At 41.2% G+C, this 24761-nt stretch overlaps 1 protein-coding gene across 18 annotated transcripts in view; it reads right to left on the bottom strand.

Moving 5' to 3' along the window:
* Positions 1–4633: 4633 nt before the first annotated feature.
* LPIN1 (lipin 1) overlaps positions 4634–24761 on the bottom strand; it is a 114226-nt gene continuing 94098 nt past the window's right edge. For all 18 annotated transcript variants that reach the window (XM_039530730.1, XM_039530729.1, XM_039530728.1 and 15 more), the window contains 2 exons: positions 10710–10804; positions 4634–4776 (listed from right to left, as the gene is read on the bottom strand). In XM_039530730.1, coding sequence (XP_039386664.1) covers positions 4649–4776; positions 10710–10804 — 223 coding nt within the window. In that variant the 3' untranslated portion in view covers positions 4634–4648. The remainder of the gene's footprint in view (positions 4777–10709; positions 10805–24761) is intronic.

The following is a 24761-nucleotide window of genomic DNA, read 5'->3' as shown; positions in this document are numbered from 1 at the left end:
CATAAAGAATCATATAGTACAGTGCAATTTTCCTTTATATATTGTCTTGCATATAAACTGTCTCCAAACTGTTTAGAGACTTAAATCGTGACATTTAATTTTATAATTTATATTGTAATTAAATTTTACAATTTATATTATAAATGTATGACCTTAATCAGCCCATGAACCTAGGACTCTATACAGACCAGGTCTGAATGGGTCATGCAATCACCTTGTTTAGACACAATAGATCTAATAGCAGATGGAGGCTGAACCGTGCCTGGGTGCCTGTGACAGGACGGAGTGGCCCTGCACTGGTACCACAGGGGTTAACCCTTCCTTCCTACCAGAGGAAGCCCTGCCCCATAGGCTCTGCTGGGCATGATCCAATTGGAGAACAGGAATAAAAGCCGGTGGAGCTGCTCAGTCTGGGCTCGCTGCCGGAGGGGAAGGAGGCACGCCACCAGCTCCCGAGGAGGGACAGCCTGTGCTCCAGGATCCGGAAGCCATCCAAGCCAGGATGCACCCTGACGCCCAGACGGAGCACGTCGCCACAGGGGAACAGACTGGAGGACCCCTAGACACGGAGGGTCCAGAGGTTCTGGTAGGAAGTGACCCAGGGGAACTTTAGAAGAAAACGGCGTTTTAGGCAGATCCCCGCCAAGCCGGTGGCAAGGGGAACTTGCCACTACCAGGGCCCTGGGTCAGGACCCAGTGGAGAGGGCAGGCCCTGGTCCTCCTACTCTCTGCCACTTGCCCCCTCACCTGGGTTTGGGGGGTGGCTCAGCACAGCAATCATATGAACTCTGGCCGCTAGGCTGCACTAGCCCGCTTGCGAAGGGAAGTATATGGACCCTGGCCAGTGGGCCACCCTGCCCTGACATTTGAGGAGACTTATCTGGACTCCGGCCGCTAGGTCGCACTACCCTGCCTGCAAGGGGGGTTTATATGGACTCTGGCTACTGGGACACACTGCTCTGATGCTGGGAGCGAGTTATATGGACTCTGGCCACTAGGGACCACTATCCTGACTAAGGGTACGTCCATACTTACGGCCGGGTCGACGGGTAGCGTTCGACTTCTCGGAGTTCGAACTATCACGTCTAATCAAGACACGATAGTTCGAACTCCGAACGCGCTCCCGTCGACTCCGGAACTCCACCACCGCGAACGGCGGTGGCAGAGTCAACGGGGGAGCCGCGGACTTTGATCCCGCAGCGTCTGGACAGGTAAGAAGTTCGAACTAAGGTAGTTCGACTTCAGCTACGCTATTCGCATAGCTGAAGTCGCGTACCTTAGTTCGACCCCCCACCCTAGTGTAGACCAGGCCTAAGGGGTGATTGTGTGGAGGGAGGCCGTCAGGCCACATTGGGCCACCCACAGAAAGGCGAGCACGCAAACTTGAGTGTGGCAAGGTTCTGACATCCCATTCCCCACCCCCACCCGAAAGAAGTGGTAAGGTGCCAGGCCCACCACAGTGCCCAAGGAAGCTCCCTGTCCTTTATGCCCTCTCATTCAGGGACCAGCCTCAGCTCCCATTCTTATATTCTGACACTCTCCTGCATACAAGCATTGCTTCCAGAAAGGAAGAGGCAGGGCGCTACAACCCTTGGATGGGATCAGTGGTAGCAGTAGGCCAAAGATATAACTGGGACACTGCAGCTCATCTTAGCTCTATATGTTCTCATTAAGGGCCTCTCAGAGCTGAGCTGTGGAAACAGGCTTCTCAAGGAAATCCTGTGCCTGCTGCTTTGGAGCCCTCCGCAATCACATGCACATAGATTCTTTACTTGGGAGCACTTTGGAAAGTGTCCCAGTACTCTGCTGGGGTTGCTCAGTGAAGTCCTCTTATTGCTGTGGAACCTCCTAGGAGAATGTGTCTGGGCCACAGGACTTAGCTGCTCCTCACCTAGGAAAGCTATTCCATTGACCATGCAGTTGTGACGGGCATACAGGTGGGATGAAGGTAAATTTGTTTTGCTCAGATTGCGTAGTCACATTTTTTCCCAGATGGGCAGTGTTTCAGGTAGAGCCTTCACTGGATGGGAGGCATACAAGGAAAACCCCTGGGATATAAGTGAGGTAGGAGATGCTCCTTGCTGGGCAGCAGTATCAAACCAATATTCCAACACACTATAAAGGATCTCTTCTGCTGGAGAGAAGATGCAAAATCCAGGTCCTCATCCTGGGGACTCCACTTCTATCTTATCTGTCAACTTGCTTCCGCTAAAGTCAAAGGTAAAATTCCCATTGAATTCAATGGGAACTGGATCAAGCCCCATTTGCACTCATTAAGGACCCATTGTGACACTATTCTCAGGAGTATGCGTTTTCACTCTGGTCGTCTGGCCTCATTCTATTTGGATAACTACAATCAATTTTACTAAATTTGTCTGGTAGTTTCAACTAGAGAAAGTATTTACTTCCTGTCTTAAATCATCATGTGATGATGATGGATACTCCTAAACAGCTGCTGCTTTCCATCCCAAATGTCATGGGCAGATTAGAGCAGGAACCTTGGATACAGGCCACGTGGTCAGATGGGGCTCAAACTCTGAGTCAGAGGATGAGCAGCAGGCAGCTGTGCAGAACACAGATAATTGCTCTGAGCTTGCCATCTGCTGTGGTGGGCTGAGTTGACTTTTGGGAGGAAGTCTGTGGGGAGATATTCTACCAAGGGGACCTGAAATTTGGGATTATCTCAGAAGAAAAGTTGGTCAGTCCAAGCCCCATGTTGTTTTAACCTATCCCTTCCAAAGGTGGCTGTATTTCATTGATGTGATATCTAAAATCTCTCTCTTACTCTGTAAGGCTGGAGCAATATAGAGATGGTTGAGATGACAATATGACCATTGAAAAACAGCCACCTTGAGTAAAGAAGAATTAATTTTCAAACCCCTCTGAAATCCTGATCCCTCAAGAGGCAAGGAACTGTATAAATGTGTTACATATTATAATTAAAAACTGTGTCTCTTTGCCTCCATATTTGCCTGTCATCTATAAGGAGAGAGTATAAAATGTTGCAGACACTTTGCTGATGCATAAGCAATAATTTAACATTTTTTACATTTCATATTCACGTTTCTGTTGAGCGAGGCTCACTGTTACTGTCACATATAGAGTCATTTTAAATAGTATAGTTAATAGTTATTCCACTGACCATGCACAACTCACATCTCATAAACTGTTTGATTTAAATTCACTCATGGCTGCAGCAGCTGCTGCTGCTCCTCAGCTCTGCTGGTGCCATGCTATCCTTAATTGGTTTTATGAAAGTAGATCTTACCTCCCATTCCCTATAATCATGGTATAAATAAAGGGGAATGAAGGAACAGTGAAGTGTGGAGGAGACATGGGATGACAAAAGGTGGATAGACAAGTTTTATAACAATATAGTGACTTATCCCTACATACCGATTGAAAACGCTGTGAAATAATCAGCTGGTACAAATAGGTGCAACTGAGGATCTGGCCCGGCATCTCCAGTTAATTTCAATTATTCCTAGACAAAATGCATGATGAAGGACATTGTAATAAACTAGTTAGTTATGGGCTGATCCCTGCTTTTGCAAAACTCCTGCTGAAGTCAACATGAGTTTTTTCTGTGTAAGGAGAACAAGATAGGCCCCCAGCTTGGATGGCTAATGTTTTTTTAATAATGGAGTTGTTTTTATACATACAAGTTTGCCCCATTCACAGCCATATCTCAGAGACGTCAGATTCATAGCCAGTCAGTGAAGTGATGTTTTCACTTGGGTTATCCTACACTGAGAAACAAAAATTAAATATACAAAAGCCAGGCCCAGACCTTGCAAAGATTAATGCAGGTGGGTGATCAGTGGGACTGCTCACAGTGCATAAAGTTAAGCCCTTAAAAATCAAGGGCCAGATCCTTAATGGGTGTAAATCAGCATAGCTCCATTGACTTCAATAGGACTACTCACATGTTTAAAATTATGCATATGCTTAGATGTGTTGCTTGGTTGGATCAGGTGCTCAGCACCTTTCAGGGTGGAACCCAAAATGAGAGTGTGCCATGATTAAATTTATGCTATGTTCCTGTCTACTGCACAGGATTATAATCGCAGCTGTAACTTCCAATTACAGGGGGAAATCTCTACTGTAATTTAAGAATGAGTCTTCTATAAACTACACTTCAGTTGGGCTGTATTTTTGAATAATTAAGCTTTAAAGAGAAAGTCTAATGAGACTAATGGCCATCAAATTACTAGATTTTGAAAATCATTGGTTTTCTCATTTGCACTCGTACATGGCTGCTAAACTTAATTGATCTCATTTGCATATAGCGATTACATTTCCTTTGACTTCCAGAATGTTTCTTTCCCGAGCTTGTCATCAAACTTTCAATATTAATTTTCAAAAAGGGAAATGCTCCTTTAACCATGCTCGCTTGCATAGGAACTGAGATCTATCTAAGCATTCTTTTAATTATTCTTTTTGTTTTAATACATCCCATCATAGGGGGGTATGTAGGCACTTATACTGTGCTTATCATCCTGGCATGTGAGTGCTTTGAAAAAAAAATAATCCCAGCAAAACTCCAATGCCAGTTTATTTCCTGTCTTTTGTGCTTTACCTCCTCTTTGAGTATCTAGTGAGAGACACTTTCCTCTATCTTCTGAGCTTAGCCGGTTTCTTTTTCCTCTTATTTACTTGCTTCTTTCTCTCCCATAACTTTCCCCTCTCCCATTCCTCCTCTCCCTGAATGAATGGGAATGCTGAGCAGTTCAATCACCAGGAAAAGGTGAGAATACCAGATGAGTTTTGTTTCTCCTGGGTAAAAAATAGAAGTAAATGTATATTTAATTCTTTCCAGGAAAGTCTTTCCCTAGCTGCTTATACAGAAATATAGAATAGATTCAAATAATAATTATATGTGAACTTAGTGTTAGTGAAATGTGCTGGCTTGACACAGGCTGTCTTCCTCCATTCATTCAGCCATTTCTTTATATGGCTCTCATCACTGTAGTATCCAAGCATGACTGTTTATCCACAGAAAAGAGACAACAGAATCACCAAGCTTCCCTATATTGTCCCACCTTAACCCTGACTTCCTCTTGGTCTGTCTGTTAACCTGCCTTTCCATCTATCTCTCTCTCTCATTCCTTCTTCTACACTGATCACCATGGTTTATCAGCACTTTACAAATTTATTAAAGTAAATAGCGAAAGATGTCTTTTCTTCTCCCATTCTAGCGAGAGATTTCTGGGGGCGGTGGTGGTAGTTTTTGTTTTTAAATATGTGATTTAGGTGGGGTTAGGTCAAATGAGAGGCTTTTGCATTTCATTCTGAAGGCACTGAAGTTTGTGGTCACTGTGGTCTCTTCTGGAATTGAGTTCCACAGTAGAGAGCCAGGGGCAGTGAAAGTTTTGTTGCTGATGCGCATGAGTTTCACTTTTAAGGTTGACAATTCTATTGTTCCAGTGGAACATAGCTGTCATGAAAGGTTACAATAAGCATATCAAGTGAGACTTCCAGGTAATTTGGGTCAATCCTATGAAGGACTTTGAAAATGAGGATTGAGGCCCAGATCCTCAAAGACATTTAGGCATCTAATTCCCATTGATATCAATGGAAATTAGACGCCTAAATACATTTCAGGATCTGAGCCTGAAACCTTAAAATTGATCTATGTTCAACAGAGAGCCAGTGAAAAGAACAGAACCCTGGGACACTATGTGCTCAGAGGCATGTGCTGCTGAGTAAGCAGACTACTATATTCTGAACCAATGAGCTTATTCAATGAGCATTTATTCAAGGCCAGTGGTTTCATTCCTATGGGCAGTGCATTACATTAGTCAAGGCTGGAGGACAAAGACACATAGCTCACCATCGCCAAGTCTAAACCTGGCTTCTGGCAAGCAGTAGGCAGGAGAGGGTGTTTTTCTCATCTTTAGCTCCTTGAGTATTCAGAATCAGTGATGTGTATTTCATTTCCATATCCATTCGATGCTGGGCCCCTGTGCTAGTGTGCCAACATGGGCATTGATTATTGTCAGTGGTGGTAGTAGGCATAAGCAGACTAAGCAATTGCTTTAGGGCCACAAGCAGCTCCAGGGGGCCCTGATTTAACATTACCTCATTACATTACATGCATCCGATGAAGTGGGTATTCACCCACAAAAGCTCATGCTCCAATACATCTGTTAGTCTATAAGGTGCCACAGGACACTTTGCTGCTCTCTCAAAAATATTGTTCATCTTATTTAAAGTGGACTTTTTAACAAGTGCATTAGTATATATTGTTGGATTCTATTTGGTTTGTGGAAATAATGAAACTAGTATTTTCACGAGGTGGGAGAGGGGTCAGGGGCCCAAAAATATTCCTGTGTTTGGCCACCAATGGGCTAGCACGGCCTTTTTGCTTGATTTGATGGATAGACTGTTATCTCTTTCAAGTGTAGTGATTATATATGTACTGGGTGAAGTCCTATCCCCATTGACATCAATGCAGGTTTTGCTGTTGACTTCAGTGGGGCCAATGTCTTGTGGACCTAAATTCAGGTACATTAATAGATACAGATTTAATGCGTCTGACTAAGTGGGTATTCACCCACAAAAGCTTATGTTCCAATACGTCTGTTAGTCTATAAGGTGCCACAGGACTCTTTGTTGCTTTTTACAGACCCAGACTAACACGGCTCCCCCTCTGATACTTGACAGATTTAATGCTGTCTTATTAGCAGAGTCCCAGCAATCTGCTTCAGCACCAGAATAAAAGCCAGAAGAGCTGGATTTCTTGAAAGGACATATAATAATATGCAGTGAAGTCATTCTTTAATGACCACCCCAACGGACTTGGAAAACGGGATTATTTGGTAGAGGTTAAGCTTTATGTATATTTTGAACAAAATAGTACTAGAAAACTTGAGAACACTTTATAAAAGTCATGCAGAGCCCTGCCCATATTTACACTTATGTTTGAAACCCTTCAGACTTACATTATGGCTTGATTTTCATCTACACCTAGCTCGACCGCACACTAGAGCAGGGATAATTTTTTCAGCAAAGAGTTAAATTTGCCCCCCAAAAAATTTTCTGGCTACCAGAAATTATTCTGAATTTGTCACAAATAGTTTCATCCAAAAAATATTCTTGGGACTGAGGTGATATTCACAGAATGGGGAATGGGGATATGTGGATTTGTGGTGGTACCTCCCTTGTAACCTTTAACCCACTAGTTAGGGACTGACCTCTGATGTGAGTGACCCAGGTTCAATCTCCCCTCTACCTGATGGAGAAAGAATTTGAACTTGGGTGTCCCACAATGCAGGATAGCATCCTAGATGCTGGGCTATGAGGTATTCTGATGTGGGTTTCTCTTTTTGAGGACATAGGTTAGAAATAAGTACTGAGGATCTCTGTTGTGAAAGGATTTCTACACCAGCAAAAAGACCTTGACGATCTGTTCCCTATGTGTGAAATCACAAAGGCCTGCTTACCCTTCAGGGCTGTTTCACTTGTTTTACTAATTTCCAAATCTTAGTTATTTTTCTTTAAGTAATCATGCTAGTCTTGCCTAACAATACTTCAGGGGACACACGTAGAAATGTGGTCTCCATCTTTGCCTGTATGGTTTTTTAGTACTAGCAGTTGTGTATGCACAATAATGGAATTTGCACATGCAAATCCCATTTGTGCAAACTGACTTCAGACAGTATTTGCACGTATAAATCCTCTAATTTTATGTGCAACATGCATTAATGCTCAGAAACTGTGTATGCAAGTGATTTGTTCACAGAAATGGACTCTTGTTAATATCCATAAATTTCTGTAGCTCTCCAAGAAGGTGAATTTTGGCTTCTGGTGAGCATCATATTGGTTTGAATGTGTGTTTATGTCCTCCCAGAAACAAAAAGACAGAGTTCAGTTCTATAACTAAGCATTAAGGCCTAATTCAATGTGTATAATTTTAAGCACATGATTAGTCCCATTGACATAAAGTTACACATAAGCTTAAGTACATTGCTGAATCAGAGCCTTAATCATCATCATTTTTTCCACAGATCCAGTTCTTATTATTGCACATATTCTGCTTTGGATCCTTTCAGTGGTCCAATAAACTCTAAACCAGTCTTCATCTGAATCAGTGGTACTGCAGATCTAATGTGTTGGGGTTTTTTATACAGAGATTTTGACCTGTTTTCTCATTTATGGTACATCTCACATACTCACCCCTAAGATTTCTATATTTATCCTACCTTAGTTTAGAAAAGACAGAAGGAGATTTGTATATTTCACAGTCTAGAAAGTATAAAAAATATTCCTTCTTGAGACAAATGATCTAGGATTATCCTTTAATATTCCACACCGATGGTCAAAGGGGAGGAAATTATTCATTGCAGAAACCTTCACCAATCTCCTCGCTTGACTAGTAACAAAGAGAGGATCACACATTTACATAAATGAGCATTGGAGGTTTTTTGAATGTGCAAATAATTATTTGAATGCGCAGTGTGGTTCAATTGTTGTACATTGAAATAAGTCACAAAGGGACTCAGGTCCTTGCAGTGGAGGGAATGCTGCCCAGGGTTGTGACAAAGGGCCAGGAGAACAAGGACTGTCAACTCACACTGTAATGCTAAACAAAAAATAGCTATAGAAAATAGGTTATTTATTGCACATGCACAGAGTGCTGTTCTAAAACATGGATAACTTTGTTTCTAAACAAAAATGGTTCAAATGTGGTAAATGCATTGGCCCTGATGGGGGATTACATCAGTGGCAAGTATGGAATATCCACCAGCAAAAAAGGAACATGAAACAGGAGAAAAATACCACTTTGTCACACCTGAATCCTAATCAGTGTTGCATGATTACAATCTATCTTTGTAATAAAGTGCATTGGTATCCTGAAGCAGGGGCGGCTCTAGGCACCAGCGGGCCAAGCGCCCGCTTGGGGCGGCATCCTGGGGAGGGCGTCATTTGGCCCCGGTTGAGCTCCCGCAGGCATGACTGCGGCAGGTCCGCTCGTCCCGGGCTCCGGTGGACCTGCCGCAGGCATGCCGGCGGGAGCTCCACCGGAGCCAAATGCCGCCCTCCCCAGGATGCCGGAGCCGCGGGAAGAGGGGACCCGCCGCGGGACTGGGGAAGGGCGGCGCAGCGCTCCGCGCTGCTTGGGGCAGCCTATTTTGTAGAGCCGCCCCTGTCCTGAAGCCAAACACTCTGAAATTTTGGTGACCAGGCAATTGTGATCCAAAACCTTCTGATTCCCAAACCAGGTCTAAATTTTGCAGCTTTATCCCTTTTCCTTATTTAAAAATAATAAATAAAAATTTAAAAAAACTTTGAACAATTTTCTATTTTAAAGACGATTGGTTCTTTTTTTCTGAAAGATCAAATGTTTGGATAGCTAAACTCCTCTGGTGTGGTAAGGAAAGTGTTAAAGTCCTGAGTATGTTGCTCAGAAGCTGGTTGCAAAACAATGTAGAGCTAAGTGGAGCAGCACATGCCATGCAGAAACTGCAGACAGTATGTACTTTGACCTATAGACTCTAAATAGACTTTACCGATTTGGGTGAAGTCTTTACTAAAAAAGTTACTTGAAAGCATGTCATGGAGCTAGGCTTTTAAATGAATAGCTCTCTGAATGGCTAATTGATAATCATGGGCATACTAATTTATAAATAGACAATGATTTTAGGCTAGAGAAAATTACAAATGTGCGCTGTATCATTATGAAATGCACATGGCATTTTTTGAGTTCATTTATGTGGCTGTGTACTCTACAGTAATAATAGTACTTAACACTTATATGTCATTTATTTCCATCTTCAAAGTGGCATAGAAACATTAAGGAATGTGGGCCTGATCCAAACTCCACTGGAGTCAATGGAAAGACTCCCATTGATTTCACTGAGCTTTGGATCAGGCCCTAAATTACGACTTTAAGGCACAGGCTGTGCGAAGAGCAGGTGCGATGGTGCACTGCTCCTGTAGGATTTCACAAAGAAATCCCAAGGGAGGCAATGTTGAGGATGGAACCACACAAGAGTTAAATGCAGTATTCCATAAGGTGCAGCATATAGTTCCCCTACGCATTCTGCACTGGTTCAGCTCTGCCATCCGGTGCACAGACGAAGGGCCTGGGGGTTTCCAGAAATGCCAGTGACATTATGGGCCCTGGGCCTGATTGACTGTTGTTCTGCACCTTGTGTAATCATTTAGCCCAGTGCAAAGAGAATGTGAAATGCTACCATTCTGAGTAGGTAGCATTCTGTACCCACTTTGTATTGCTGTGACTAGACAAGGTGCAAAGCAGCAGAAAATTAGTACACACACACACCAGTCCTTATGCGTATGGAGCACAATGGCAGGGACTGTGCTGGTCACCTGCGTAGATGTGTAAAGCATATGGGAAAGCTTCCTGAACCCTGGTGCAGAGTTTGGCCCTAACTAATTAACTGATTACTAATGACTTCTCTACAGCACAATCAAACAATCTTCTCTAGAAAATCAAAGATACCCAGGGCTCCATATACGTTTTTCCAAAAATAAAATACAAACCAAAATAAGCTTTTTAGTCTACTATAAGCTAAGACAACTTCACTACAGCAATATGGACGCCATACCTGGTTTTGATCTCTGTGTTTCGAATACAGTGAGTTTTTCATTTGCAAACTCGTCATGACTCATGTCCCACATTTGCTGAAACTCATCATAATTAGTACTTGGCTTCTCTGCACACACTGATGAAAGGTACTTACTTTCCTTGCAGAATTCTCTTCTCTTGCTTTTATTTGAGTGCCTACTGTGTCTTGCTTGGAATTCAAAAGATGTCACAAGAAATTTCTTCCTCTCTCTGTCAACAAAGCCAGAGGATTTAACTCTGCATTAGTGTTTCATGTGAACACTTTGTCTAGCGGATTAGAAGTCTACTAATGGCAGCGGAAGCAACACTGTTTTGCTCCTGTGGATCTTAATGCAGGCCCCATTGCCCCCTCCTTTGCAGGAGCTGTGCTACCAGGGCAGACTGACAGCCAGAGGAGCAGCATAGCAAGCAACCCTCCATTCAGGATGATGGATTTAGGAGATTCCATGGATTTAGGAGATTCTTTCCCCATTAATCAGCAGGGCCTATAAAGCTGGGAATTCTTGCCCCCTGGTATTGGGCAGGTTGCTTTGCCGCTCTGCACCTCAGTTTCCTTCTCTGTACAATACCCCTTTGCAAAAAATGAGGTCTATAGATAAAAAGTGCTATGTAAGAGCTAGTTGTTATTGGCTCAGTATTACAATTAGCTAGCACTGGTTGTCATGATTTTCTGTAAGAGGCTTCCCTTAATCTAAAACACATGGATATTGTTCTAGAGTGAATTAGTTTTATTTAAAAAAAAAAGTCTCGGTTTAAATGACAGGAAGTGAAGGCTTTGCAAACTTGAACTAATTTTGCAAGCTCAAAGAACATTTAGAGAGGCTCATAAGTGCCACGCATTTTCTATTTAAAAGGCAAAACCATGATTGGGGTTAGATCAAATTAATGAAATAAATGTGAACTGTAATTTAGATCATTAGAATAAAGATACTACAGTTATTAAGTGGTGACTATGGGACAAATTGAACACCAACTTTGTGTGTTACCCCCCCTCTAGGAAGAATTGATATTGCCGTTATTTAAGTGATCTCTCCATTGGAAGAGAATTGGTGATTTGACTTATTAACTAGGTAACTTTATTTTATTGGTGTGTTTTTGTTTAAATTAGATTACAGCTCTTTGTCTATGGCTTTTAGGAGCTGAAGAACAATGTTGCCAGTCTAAAATCTGTTGTCAGATTATATTGCTTTGTTATCATAAATGAACACAGCAGACCAGTTCAAGTTTTTGTCAGCTGTGATGCCTTTTGGACACACTTCAGTCAAGCAGCAGGCATTTCTTTGTAGTCAAGGAGTCATTAGACCAGCTGATGTCTTTGGGGAAATACATTTCCGTTTCTCTGCGTATTAAGTAAATATTTTAATTTGCTTGAGATCCATCAAACAATTTCTTTTAGCCTCAGTTAGATTTTAAATACCTTTTTCTTCTTGATGTCTAATCTACAAAGAGCCAAGACATTTTTTTAGAAGTCTCAGAGCTGCAGAAATCTGTGTGTGTGTGTGCGCGCGCGTGCGCGCAAACTCTTCCTTAAGGTCACACACCATTCTAAATTGTAACTACTGACATCTCCCATACCTCACTGTGAACCTGGTAAAAGCTAATAGTTCAGTTCACTTTGGTTCACACAAATTTAGATATTGCTGACATGATGATTAGACAGACCTTCTGAAGCTCTCTACCGCTTAAACAGCAACACTTCCTTTTCTGTAGCCTGCCTAGATGTTCTAAACTTCTCCTTTCCATTCCACAACTCTCCACTAGACCCTCTTTTCTTCCAATCCAACCAAAATGGTTGAAATGTATATTGAAGCCAACTCTAGCAATTGAATTGCAATACTTTGTGTTCTTTCTAAGCCCCAGTCCAGTGATTAGCTAAGAATCTCAGCTTTCATTTTTTAAAAAAAAAAAGTTTCTAGCCCTCATGTTTGCAGAGAATATCACCAGAGTGTACTTCTAATGGCTCAACATGGAGAAGGCAAACAAAAAGAATCTCAAATTTATTTATTTAATTTAAAATCTCATTATAGCCCAGGGGTAGGCAACCTATGGCATGCATGCCAAAGGCGGCATGCGAGCTGATTTTCAGTGGCACTCACACTGCCTGGGTCCTGGCCACCGCTCCGGGGGGGCTCTGAATTTTAACTTAATTTTAAATGAAGTTCCTTAAACATTTAAAAAACCTTATTTACTTTATATACAACAATAGTTTAGTTATATATTATAGACGTACAGAAAGAGACCTTCTAAAAATGTTAAAATGTGTTACTGGCACGTGAAACCATAAATTAGAGTGAATAAATGAAGACTCGGCACACCACTTCTGAAAGGTTGCTGTCCCCTGTTATAGCTAATCTCATGAGTTTGGGGGTGGAGAGGGTTTGGTTCATGATTCGGGGTTAGCAATACTGAAGGTGTAATAGAAAACTAGGGAAAATGGGGAATGGAAGGGGCAGAATTGACATCATTGGATTTATTCTGGATTTACGCCAGCGTTGGTGCGCGTTTGGCCTATTCTGTCTCCCATAGGTCCACCTCATCAGTAATGTTTGCTAAGAATAAACAGGACAGAATGTTTCAGAGCTAAACACATGCCACAGTATTGTGGGGTGTTTTTTTCCCCCAAAAAAAGTTCAACTCCATGTTATAGTGGCAAGCTGTGCCATAGTTCAATGTTCTGCACAATGGGAGAATAAAGGCCATAATCATTCCCTTGGACCATTCATTTATGTTAATGTGAGGAACATGTACCAGTGCTAACAAAATGGCAACTTTGGTAGCAGTGCAAAAAGCAGGTAGAACTGGGGACATTTTCTCAACTTGTTATAGCATTAGCCTTAAAAAAAATAAAAAAGCAGCACACCTATATTATTTTAATGATTCCAGGGTGTCTGTTTTAGTTATGAGGTATGAAAAAATGAAGTGGTTTCTGATTTCCTATGCCAAGTCCTATCTTAAAAAGAACACAGCTTTGTTTGAAAAATACATTTTTAGTGGCCTGGATGGTTCAGAAGATTGTTCACTTCCAGGTCACTGTTTTTGAACTTACCTGTGTCAAAACTGGTCACCATTTGCTAACTGGGTCTGTGTGACCCAGTTCAATTCCTACTTGCTTTCTCCTGTCTAGGTTCTGCAGAGGCACTTCCCCCAGTGGTCCTCCATTCTCCACCCCTGTGAATCCTGTGAGGTTGTCTTGGAATCTTCCAAATCCCACAATCCTTGACTAAAGATGGTTAACATTTTCTTACATTCAATTTACTGACAATTTTTAATTGAAATTTCAAATTTAGACCTAAAACCAGAGTGGGCTGAGGGGAATCACTTTTTTTTCCCACAGAATTTTAGCAAAATAATCATCTTGTCTTCTGACCAGCTACAGAACCAGTCAAAATTCTGATAAAAAATTGTCAAACTATTGACATTTTGATGGATAAAGCCATAAGGAATTTTTCACAAAAAAATCGCTAAAACAATTCCCATTTTCCCACCATCTGTACTTGTGAAACTCATCATGCCACTTACACCAACTCTGAGAGCCTTCAGGTGCTTATCAGAGCCCCCATTCCACCCTCCATCCCCGAACATCGTAGGCTTCTCAACTCTTTAGTTGGCTCTTGCTCCCTGAAGAAGCTAAAATGGTTTTATGGGCTAACAAGGGGCTCAAGGGGATCTAGAGGTGGCCTTGATGAACCTCCTAAGTCTTGGAGGAAAAGTGGTGGGTCCCCAATGAGGCTTGTTGGGGGCTAGGGGAGTCCCTCTGAGTGTCTTAAGGCGTAGGGGTTGGTAGCAGCTCCTTGAGGTTTTTAAGGTCAGGCTTGACAAAGCCCTGGCTGGGATGATTTCGTTGGGTTTGGTCCTGCTTTGAGCAGGGGGTTGGACTAGATGACCTCCTGAGGTCCCTTCCAACCCTGAGATTCTATGATTCTATGAAAGGCTCACAAATGTTGTGTATGGGATTCCTAAGCCTTATTGCAAGTTCTCCTTTCCCACAGAGTTTAGTAGGTCCACAGAAAGGAAGCCCCTTTAGCTCCCTTTATTCCTGTTTCTCTTTCTGAGCCCTGCCTCTACAGATCTCTGAAAGATCCCTTCCTATGGGCCTGAGGGGGCTGTGGGTTGAAGATACGTAGCTGGTGGGGCAGAGATCAGGGAAGACATTTCCTGTGTTTCTGAGACCTTCTACGGGAGAGGCGAACATCCAGAAAGTTTTATTAAGTTATTTTAATTCTGTCTATGAGAACAAAAGGGCTAGAGATTTTTTACAAATGAACGTTTACATTCACAGCAGTCCTTTGATATCCTATACTAAGCTTGCTGGAGCAACTTATCAAGGGTGATAATAACTTGATTAAATTACAAAATTAATAACTTAGATATTGTGCGCTGGGGGCTGGATCTGCTAAGGGGACTTGGACTCAGCATTGCAATGCCTAACTTTTGGGTGCCCTGCTGCCCAGTGAATTCACAGCTGTGAGTTGGGCACCCAGGCTCTGTATCTAAAGCATGTGGAGGTTTAGGTGTCTAAGAGTGGATTTCACATAAGCCAGCAAGCTGAGTGGGAGCCCACTAAACTAGTCAATGTGAAATGTCAAGGTGAGGGGTGTGGCCTAAACCCCGGACCTCAGAAGGAGTTAGGTGCCTCAGTCCAGGTTGGAGGGCGTGAAAGAGAACCGGACAAATACTGTACGTTCTGCATAACTACAGCTCACTGCTCTGCTGACTCACCACTTAAACATTGTACAAGTCAGGTGACATTACCACAGTGATAAATCTGATCCATATCAACAGGGTAAGACTGCTGAGCCAGTCTTCTGTAGCATATTGAAGGAATATTGAGGAAATTATTGCCAGATGTGAACATTTTTTGAGTGGTGCCTCCTGACAAAATACATATTTTCCATTCTTTTTAGCGCTGTTTATCTAGACTAGAATTATGATACACTTTTTTCAAATGTTTCATTTTTCCAGGATTCATGTGGAACAAATTAAAAGCAAGTTTCCATAACAAATGACTTAGTAGCAGAGCTGTGAGATCTCCTTCTCCCCTTCCCTCTAGCAAGCTTCACACCAGTAAAGAAGTTAATGGCTGTGTTTGTGGCTTTTGCACACAGCTGTGTATTGGGAATATATAGGGTCATCTCTCCATAGCAGGAAAGCTAGGAGATGAGACATTGTACCTTGGGTCGGCTTAGTGTCTCCTGGATCATGCTGGCTGTGCTACCTCTCCAATAGTGCAGAATATGCTCCTCTGAAAGGCTGATGAGCCTTGAGCAAGAGCCTAAAGGATGGGGAAGACTAAATGCACTCTGTCTAAGTATTTATGTGGCCCTATTCACCGTAGCATCTGAGCATCTTTGCCATGGTGTTTGAGTATCAGGGCTGGAGACAATCTGGCCCTATCTTGGGAAATCTCTGAGTAGAGAAAGTAAAGATGTAGATGCAGTAGGCCCATAAGTGTTTCCTCTGGGACACTGACTTCACTGGTATATGTTGCACCAAAATAAACTCTACTTTTATGATTACAGGGCAACAAGAGAGAGCAGAATTGACTTGCCCCCTTTTCATATTCTCTATAAAAATGTGGGCAGAGCTTTTCAAAAAGGAACTGTGGAGAGACAAAAATCCCTTATTTACGATGAGCCCTTTCAAGAGCACCATCAAATGTCTCAAGTAGCTTTAGCTTGGACCTTCTCCACTCTGTGTATGGGACTTCATCACGTACTGGTGCTTCTGTGGAGGTCTTGGTCCTCAGGGACTCTGAGTACCTGCAGGAAGAACTGGTGACAAATGTAATCTATGGCTTGGCTGAATGTCATGCTGACAATATGCATGTAATGGAACCTGTTTGTATCAGGGTATGTTTGTTGTATAGGTTTATACATTGAATATGGAGCACTGTGTGCTTGATAGAAGTGCCCCTAAATGAGTCAGATGTCTGATAAGGGTAGAATATCTATTCATTTTACTCTGCAGCAGACTTTTGTAAGTGGGTGTCATAATACAATGCATTTCCAACAGCATTTGCCTCAATGTGAAGAATACCACTCACTGCAGAGCCGTCAGGTGTGCCGTAGAACTGATACTGTATGTAAGAGCACTTTCACATTCAAGTCAGGTGAGCGTTTGTTTTCATACACCCCTGATTTATCTCCACTGTTATCACCTGTCCTGGGATTCTGTACTGTGGTCTCATTATCCACTCTCTTCCACACTAATAATACACTCCTGAGACGTACAATGGAGCTAGATATCAATAGATAACTCCCTCAATAGACATTCCCTTTCCGACTACAGTCATAGACTTTGTTCAATAAGCTACCAAGATTTCCCAAGTATCAGCTGTAATGTTATCATTCTTAGCTAAATTCTCCAGGCAGTCTTAAAATTAGAAAGACTGTTCCCTTGCCCAGCATTTAACCTCCATGTATTTGGCTGTAGAAGACTTTCTTTAGCAGAAACATAAAAGCCATTCAAATAATGTGTCCAGCGTGATGCTGTTGAATTTCCTGAAGCAGCAGCAGTATCTGGTAGTTTTATTTGATAATGAACTTGAACAAAGGAATCTTAAGGACATATTTGACCCTGAAATTAGCCAACTACATTTGGAACTGCACCTGCTATTGCCAGGATTGATTTTGGCCCATAATCTCACCAGACTTCAGTCCATAAATTTACCTGAATGTTCCTGAGACAATTTTTATAGAGAATCAAGGACATAATGCAATAAATAAATGTGTCTGCTAAACATGAATGACAGGCCACATCTCTTGTGATTAAGAATGAGGCACAGGCAACATGTATTTAATCCAGAAGGGCAAAACCAAAGAGTTCAGTTCGAGATACAAACCCCAGCTTCCCCAGAGTTTGAGTGTTTTGCTTCTTGCCGTTATATATGACGGCCTGATTTCGCTGTTTCTTGAAGTTTGCTCCATTTTACTAAATTTTGACCCATAATACAGTATTGGAATAAATCCCTTAGATTGCTTTATTTGTTGTAAATTTTGTAGTTTCTAGTGAAAATAATATGAATAAATATGATATAAATGTGATGCAATTAAAAAGGATCTTTCTTTTTTAGATATTCTGTTCCCCATTACAACCAATAATATAACAAGGAAACATCCAGTCCAGAGCAGAAGTGAATTAGGATGAACTTTCTGTCAAACTTCAGCATGCATTTTACTGGCTAAATATGTCTTACTTTTGTAGACACAAACTAAATATCACTCTACTGTTTACAGTCTTTCTAACTTGAATGGCTAATAAGTTTAGCACATTCATGTTGCAGGACAAATTAAGCCTCTCAGAGTGACTCTCACTTCTATATAAAGGAAGTTCTAAACATTTAAGGGGAAATTTAGCTGTCAAAGTCAATTAGCTTGTTGAGGTGAGAGGAATCCCATATTTCTTTGAAACCTTTCAGAGACTGCTATACCTGGTAGATGTAGACCTGTGTACTATGAACGTTGCTTGGAAATGTATATACAAAAATACAAATTAGCCGCAACAAATCAACATAAAGCGTAATGGGAGACACACTACTTTGCTCATAACTAGTACTCTTTCTCTCAGATGCTTGGCTGGCTTGCTCACATGTTCAGCTTCTAGCCAATGGCCATAGATGGGATTGGGTAGAAATTTCCCCCCAGGTCAGATGGGCAGTGGTCTTCGGGGGTTTTGCCTTTCTCTGTAGCATGGAGTGTAGGTCACTTGCTGGGATTACCTGGATATGTCTCAATCAATTCCCTGCCATTCAGGGGTCTTGGGCACTGGTGCATCTTGTTGTCTCTTATTCTGTGCCTGTGGCACGTCATACTTGAGTCTCCTGTGGGCTGTAATATTTTGGTCTAATTTTGGTTGTTGTTCCCTTTAAGCAAACACCAGCTCTTTCTTATCAGCAGTTATGCATGTAACTGGTCTGGTGCATCCATAAAAGCAGGGGACCTTTCCTCATAGCACACACACACACAGAGTATTGTTTGGTTATATTTATAAGTGTCTTCAGAACCACTAATAACGAATCAGAGTTGCCTCCTTGGCTATCTCTTGCATACCCATTGTAAATATTTATGATACATTAACAATGAAATGCTTTTATGGTTGGTTGCTAAATTATTTCACAATCATAGCTCTCTAATATTTATTGCTGCATTCCTTCCTTGGCCCTTACACAAGCAAAACTGTTAAGTCAATGGGTGTTTTACCTGAGTAAGTTCTTAGCAATAAATTAATAATAAAACAATACTTAGCACTTATGTAGCATCTTTCCTCTGAAGATATTAAAGTGCTTTGTATATATGAGTAAATACACTTCTATCCCGATATAACGTTGTCCTCAAGAGCCAAAAAATCTTACTGTGTTATAGGTGGAATTGAGTTATATCGAACTTGCTTTGATCCGCTGGAGTGCACAGCCCTGCCCCCGTGGAGCGCTGCTTTACTGCGTTATATCCAAATTCGTGTTATATCAGGTCGCGTTATATCGGGGTAGAGGTGTATTATTTCTAGAGATAGTCAGAAAATAGGGGTTTTTTTACTGAGGAAATTAAAAAAAAAATTGTATTGAAAACTGCCAAAAAATAAACAATTTTAACTTTGTTCTCCTATCACAAAATATTTAAAATATTTGAGAAAAGCAGGCGCTGTCCGTTAAAATGTTTGTTTAGTTGAAAACCCAATTTTCCATTGTAAAAAAGTATTGACTGAAATTTTTTCACCAACCCTAATGAATTCCCTCCTTTACAGATGAGGAAACTAGAACTCAGATAGCTCAAGTGACTTACCTGAGATCACAGACCAAGCTAGAGGCAGAACGGGTATTAGAACAATGGGTCCGGCCTGCTTTTTATTTATTCTCTCCATTAGACAGCACTGACCGTCGAGAACCACAGTATTTTAAACGGAGCACAGCTGGTAGTATTGTTGTTTCCCCTTCTCACTGAAACTTTGATGAAAGCAGAAAGTTCTCACTGCAAAATTTCCATCACTTTAAGATGAGAACATTTTCATTGCTTTAATGGCTAATGAGAATTTATGTGGATAATGAGAATTTCCAGTTACATGATTAGGGATTAAAGAAAAGGTTGGTGGGGATAGAAACCCTACAGTTTCAGGGCATAACTCAGCCTCCAATTTAGGGGGCCTTAGGAAGAAACTTACCCTTTGACCAGCTTATTCCATAATTACCCACTACAGAATTTTTTTAACCTTCCTCTGGAGAATCTTGAACTGGTCACTATTAGACACAGGCTACGGTACTAGATGGACCACTGATTTGATTGCATATGTCTAATTCCCACAAGGGAATTTTCAATGAAAATATATATTTACTGCCCATTCTTAGGGCTAGTTTCTTTACACTACCTTTTGCTTCTAACTGAGAATGCTAATGCAGCATCATGAAATATCACTCAAAGTGGCATCAATAACAGGGCCTGAATAAAGGGAGTTTGAAGTTACTCAGCTGGAACAGGGGATTTCCTACTGAATCCATCTCAGAGGAGGTGGAGAGCGGGGGAGAAGCACTTCAGTGGAACTGTTTCAGGCCAGGCCAGTTGCCATGCCAACAAATTGTTCTGATGTTGGAACATATCATTTCGGAAGTGTGGTTACTATAATAGCACAATGGCTATATTCACTTTAGTCTTGGTGCTTAAAAATGACTATATATTTCTCTCCTCTGACAAGAATAATGACATCATGCATGGAACATCAGGAGTGAGAAAGAATAACAATGCAAAGGAAACACCAATACTTTCTCCAAAACAGACAATAAAAACCTTACATGATTGTCAAGATGCCTGCAATGAATTTGATATTGATGCAAATTGAGTGCCATATGCTTTGGCTATCGTGAGTCGGAAGGTATGGCAGGGCTGATGTGACATGACTAATATGCCTGCAATGTCATCCTGGATCTCTGCTTGCTATTTATGCACAGTTAGCCGCACAGATGTAGAATGTTTCCGAAAAGCAGAATCGCCACTGCTACTTAAACTGTTTCATTCCTGACGATATTAGATAGAGCTTTGTTTAAAATACAGTGACTTTGCATTTTAACAGAAGTGACTGTCAATATGTAAGCTGGTCATAGTCAGAGATTTTCATCCTATAATGTTACTCTTTTTCAGGTTTTTATTCTTCAGTGTTAGGCATGTAACTTTCTAAATTCCTTGTAACAACTTAGCTAGGGAGGAGGTGGATTTCCCATTGGTTAAAGTGTTTAAATCAGTACTGGATATCTTTGTAAAATATATGCTCTAGCATAACCAGACATTGTGAGCTTGAGGCAGGAATTACTGAGTGAAATTCTATGACCTGTGTTATGCAGGGGGTCAGACAATATGACCATAATGGTCCCTTCTGCCCTTAAAAGTTATGAAGCTCTATAAAAATATTTATATTAAGATTCACTCTTGTCAACTGACCAAGTTCTGCATGCATGATTAGGCCAAAAGAAGCCAATTACCTGAACTTCAAAGAGTCAATCTAAATTTCACACCTTAGGATAAAGTAATTTACAATGTGGAAGTGTTCATTATATTTATTTATTCCGTGGAATAAGACATAGGTTTCAACAGCTACCACAGCATCAAAAACAATGTGGAAGATTCTGATTTCACTTTCATCAATGTACATAGAAAGTAATTCTAGTGCTGGCAATGAAGCTATTTGGGATTTACATGTGTGTAAATGAGATGAGGATCTAGCCCAATATACTGCACAAAGTAGTACTCATAATACCTAAGAGGCCTCCTAGTGTTCTAACATAACGGTGGAGAATAATTCAACCTACTGCAGGAATTTTGGGGGGCAATCCTATGGCTTGAGTCACGCAGGAGATCAGACTAGATGATCATAGCGGTCCCTTATGGCTTTAAAATCTATGCATCTATTAAGTGAAGACAAATGTTACAATTAATCAACTACTTTTATTCTACTGTAACCCAAAGCATTAGTTATGAAAAACTGGACTTGCAAGACATGTTTCTTTATGTTTTTATTATTGTAGTTCAGCATGACTGTGCTCTGGAATAATGACACAGCAGCATCAGTCACTCAGCTTAATTTAGTATTGATTGTTATATGTCTGCCAAATCCTGAAATCCTTACTGACATTTTTATCAGACCTAACTCAGGTAAAACTCTAAATGAGTTAGGCCTCAATAAGCAGCAAATAAAGACTTCAGGACTTGACCCAGTATATGTGTGGTGATCATTAGGGTATGTGGTCTGTTTAGGTATGAGGTATGTGGGAACTAAAATATGTGGGTGGAAGTGGTATAGTGGTGTGAAACCTAAGGACTCTGTGAGGGCTATTGGGTTGCCAAGAGCCACCCAGAATGTTGGTTCAAAAGTCAGCTGCAGGAAGAGGCCCTCAGAGGAGGGAGTGTAGAGACTTGCCAGCTGGAAGTGTTTTGGTCTGGACTGGTTGAAATTGCCAAGATAGCTCACTCCAGACTCCAGAGACTGGTCCATCAGAGATGAGCGTTCCTGGCTCCTGTGAGATCAGACTGGGAGAACATCAGACTCTGGGGCTTGTGAAAAGGAAACCTGAATAGGGGTCTGAAATAAGATTTTCAGGGATTGAAGAGGACAGTTGACATTGCCAGATGACCCATACTGGAGTTCATTCATAGGTTTAAATTGTAAATAACAAGCTGCATGTTGGTTAATTCAATCCAGAGTGTAGCTGTGGTGAGTGGGGATTTCTGCAGCAGCCTTCAAAGAACACCTACCATACCTATCAGGGGACCCCTGCTCCTGGAGAGGGTTCTTGGAACAAGGAAGCAGAGGGAAAGGTGCCCTGAGGTAAAAATTCCAAATGAGAAGTTTGGTGGTGGCCACAGATATCCAAGGAAGGAAACTCAAGGTTGTGGGAAACCCTGGGTCATCACAGTATGTAACCAGAAAGTCAAGTTATATCTATAGTGGAGAAACATATGGTATGCTTGTCACTTACAGCCTGCAATAGCAACAGAGTGAATAATAACGGCAGACGTACAGTATCTGCGTGGATAGATTTGAAAGTCTTAAAATGGAAAAAATTGTGTAATTCTTTTGTAGAATATGAAATTATTTTAATTGTTCAAATGTAAACAGGATACATGTCATATGTTTTTATTTAGGTTTTGGGCACAGTATATTTGGCGGAGTGTAGCAGTGGGCCATGTGCGATGTGTGTTTTAGGCACTGAGATGCATGTATTGAAGCTGAAGCCTACAAAATAGAGCCACTTAGAACCTATGGTAAAAAGATAACACATGCTAACAATCCCACTTATTGCAAAGTCAAACATCATGGTAAAGCCATCCTAAAAACATCTATATTAACAGTTATAGATGATGTAGTGGTTGAACTTATTTCTTGAATGAATAATAACAATTGTTAAAACTATTTGAGGTATTGAGTAATTTACAAGTAGTTAAAAATACAAACAAACTGGCAATTTTGAAATTTACACATTCTTTGGTTCGACAATATGCTTTTCATTACTGCACAGTGCCTTGAAGAATGGAACCAATAATGCTAATGTTTAGTCATGTGTAGTATAGATTGTTTACTGTACTTGATCCAATGTTTTGGATAAAGACCTTTGCACTAAAAAAGATTAATCTGTTTAAACAAAGACAACTCAGATCCGATCTTCCAGATGAGGTGTTAAGAGGGAACACATTTCCTTTTTTCCCCCCCTAGAGTTAGTTCATAGTCAGAAATGTACCAGCACATACCTTTTAAAGTAATCATGATGAAGTCCCACACTAGAAGCTGTTCTGAGAGAAACCTGAATACTGGCTAACAAAGCTGGTTGACTATTACAAAAAAAATTGTGCATATTTTCATGAAATACATAAGAATGGCAGTACTGGGTCAGACCAAAGGACCATCTAGCCCAGTATCCTGTCTACCAACAGTGGCCAGTGCCAGGTGCCCCAGAGGGAGTGAACCCAACAGGCAATGATCAAGTGATCTCTCTCCTGCCATCCAACTCCACCCTCTGACAAACAGAGGCTAGGGACACCATTCCTTACCCATTCTGGCTAATAGCCATTAACAGACTTAACCTCCATGAATTTATCCAGTTCTCTTTTAAACGCTGTTATAGTCCTAACCTTCACAACCTCCTCAGGCAAGGAGTTCCACAGGTTGACTGTGCGCTGTGCGAAGAAGAACTTCCTTTTATTTGTTTTAAACCTGCTGCCCATTCATTTCATTTGCTGGCCCCTAGTTCTTGTATTATGGGAACAAGTAAATAACTTTTCCTTATTTACTTTCTCTATATCACTCATGATTTTATATACCTCTATCATATCCCCCCTTAGTCTCCTCTTATCCAAGCTGAAAAGTCCTAGCCTCTTTAATCTCTCCTCATATGGGATTCATTCCAAACCCCTAATCATTTTAGTTGCCCTTCTCTGAACCTTTTCTAATGCCAGTATATCTTTTTTGAGATGCGGAGACCACATCTGTATGCAGTATTCAAGATGTGGGCATACCATGGATTTATACAAGGGCAATAAGATACTCTCCGTCTTATTTTCTATCCCCTTTTTTAATGATTCATAACATCCTGTTTGTTTTTTTGACCGCTGCCGCACACTGCATGGACGTCTTCAGAGAACTATCTGGGATGACTCCAAGATCTTTTTCCTGATTCTTTGTAGCTAAATTAGCCCCCATCATATTTTATGTATAGTTGGGGTTATTTCTTCCAATGTGCATTACTTTACATTTATCCACATTAAATTTCATTTGCCATTTTGTTGCCCAATCACTTAGTTTTGTGAGCTCTTTTTGAAGTTCTTCACAGTCTGCTTTGGTCTTAACTATCTTGAACAGTTTAGTAACATCTGCAAACTTTCCCACCTCACTTTTTACCCCTTTCTCTAGATCATTTATAAAAAGTTGAATAGGATTGGTCCGAGGACTGACCCTTGGGGGACACCACTTGTTACCCCTCTCCATTCTGAGAATTTACCATTTATTCCTATCCTTTGTTCCCTGTCTTTTAAACAGTTCTCAATCCGCGAAAGGACCTTCCCTCTTATCCCATGACAATTTAATTTACATAAGAGCCTTTGGTGAGGGACCTTGTCAAAGGCTTTCTGGAAATCTAAGTACACTATGTCCACTGGATCCCCCTTGTCCACATGTTTGTTGACTCCTTCAAAGA

This window comes from Mauremys reevesii, linkage group 3 (assembly GCF_016161935.1).
Source record: "Mauremys reevesii isolate NIE-2019 linkage group 3, ASM1616193v1, whole genome shotgun sequence".
Classification (NCBI taxonomy): Eukaryota; Metazoa; Chordata; order Testudines; family Geoemydidae; genus Mauremys; species Mauremys reevesii.
The sequence above is the reverse complement of the archived record's forward strand: the minus strand, read 5'-3'. Positions and strand labels throughout refer to the sequence as shown.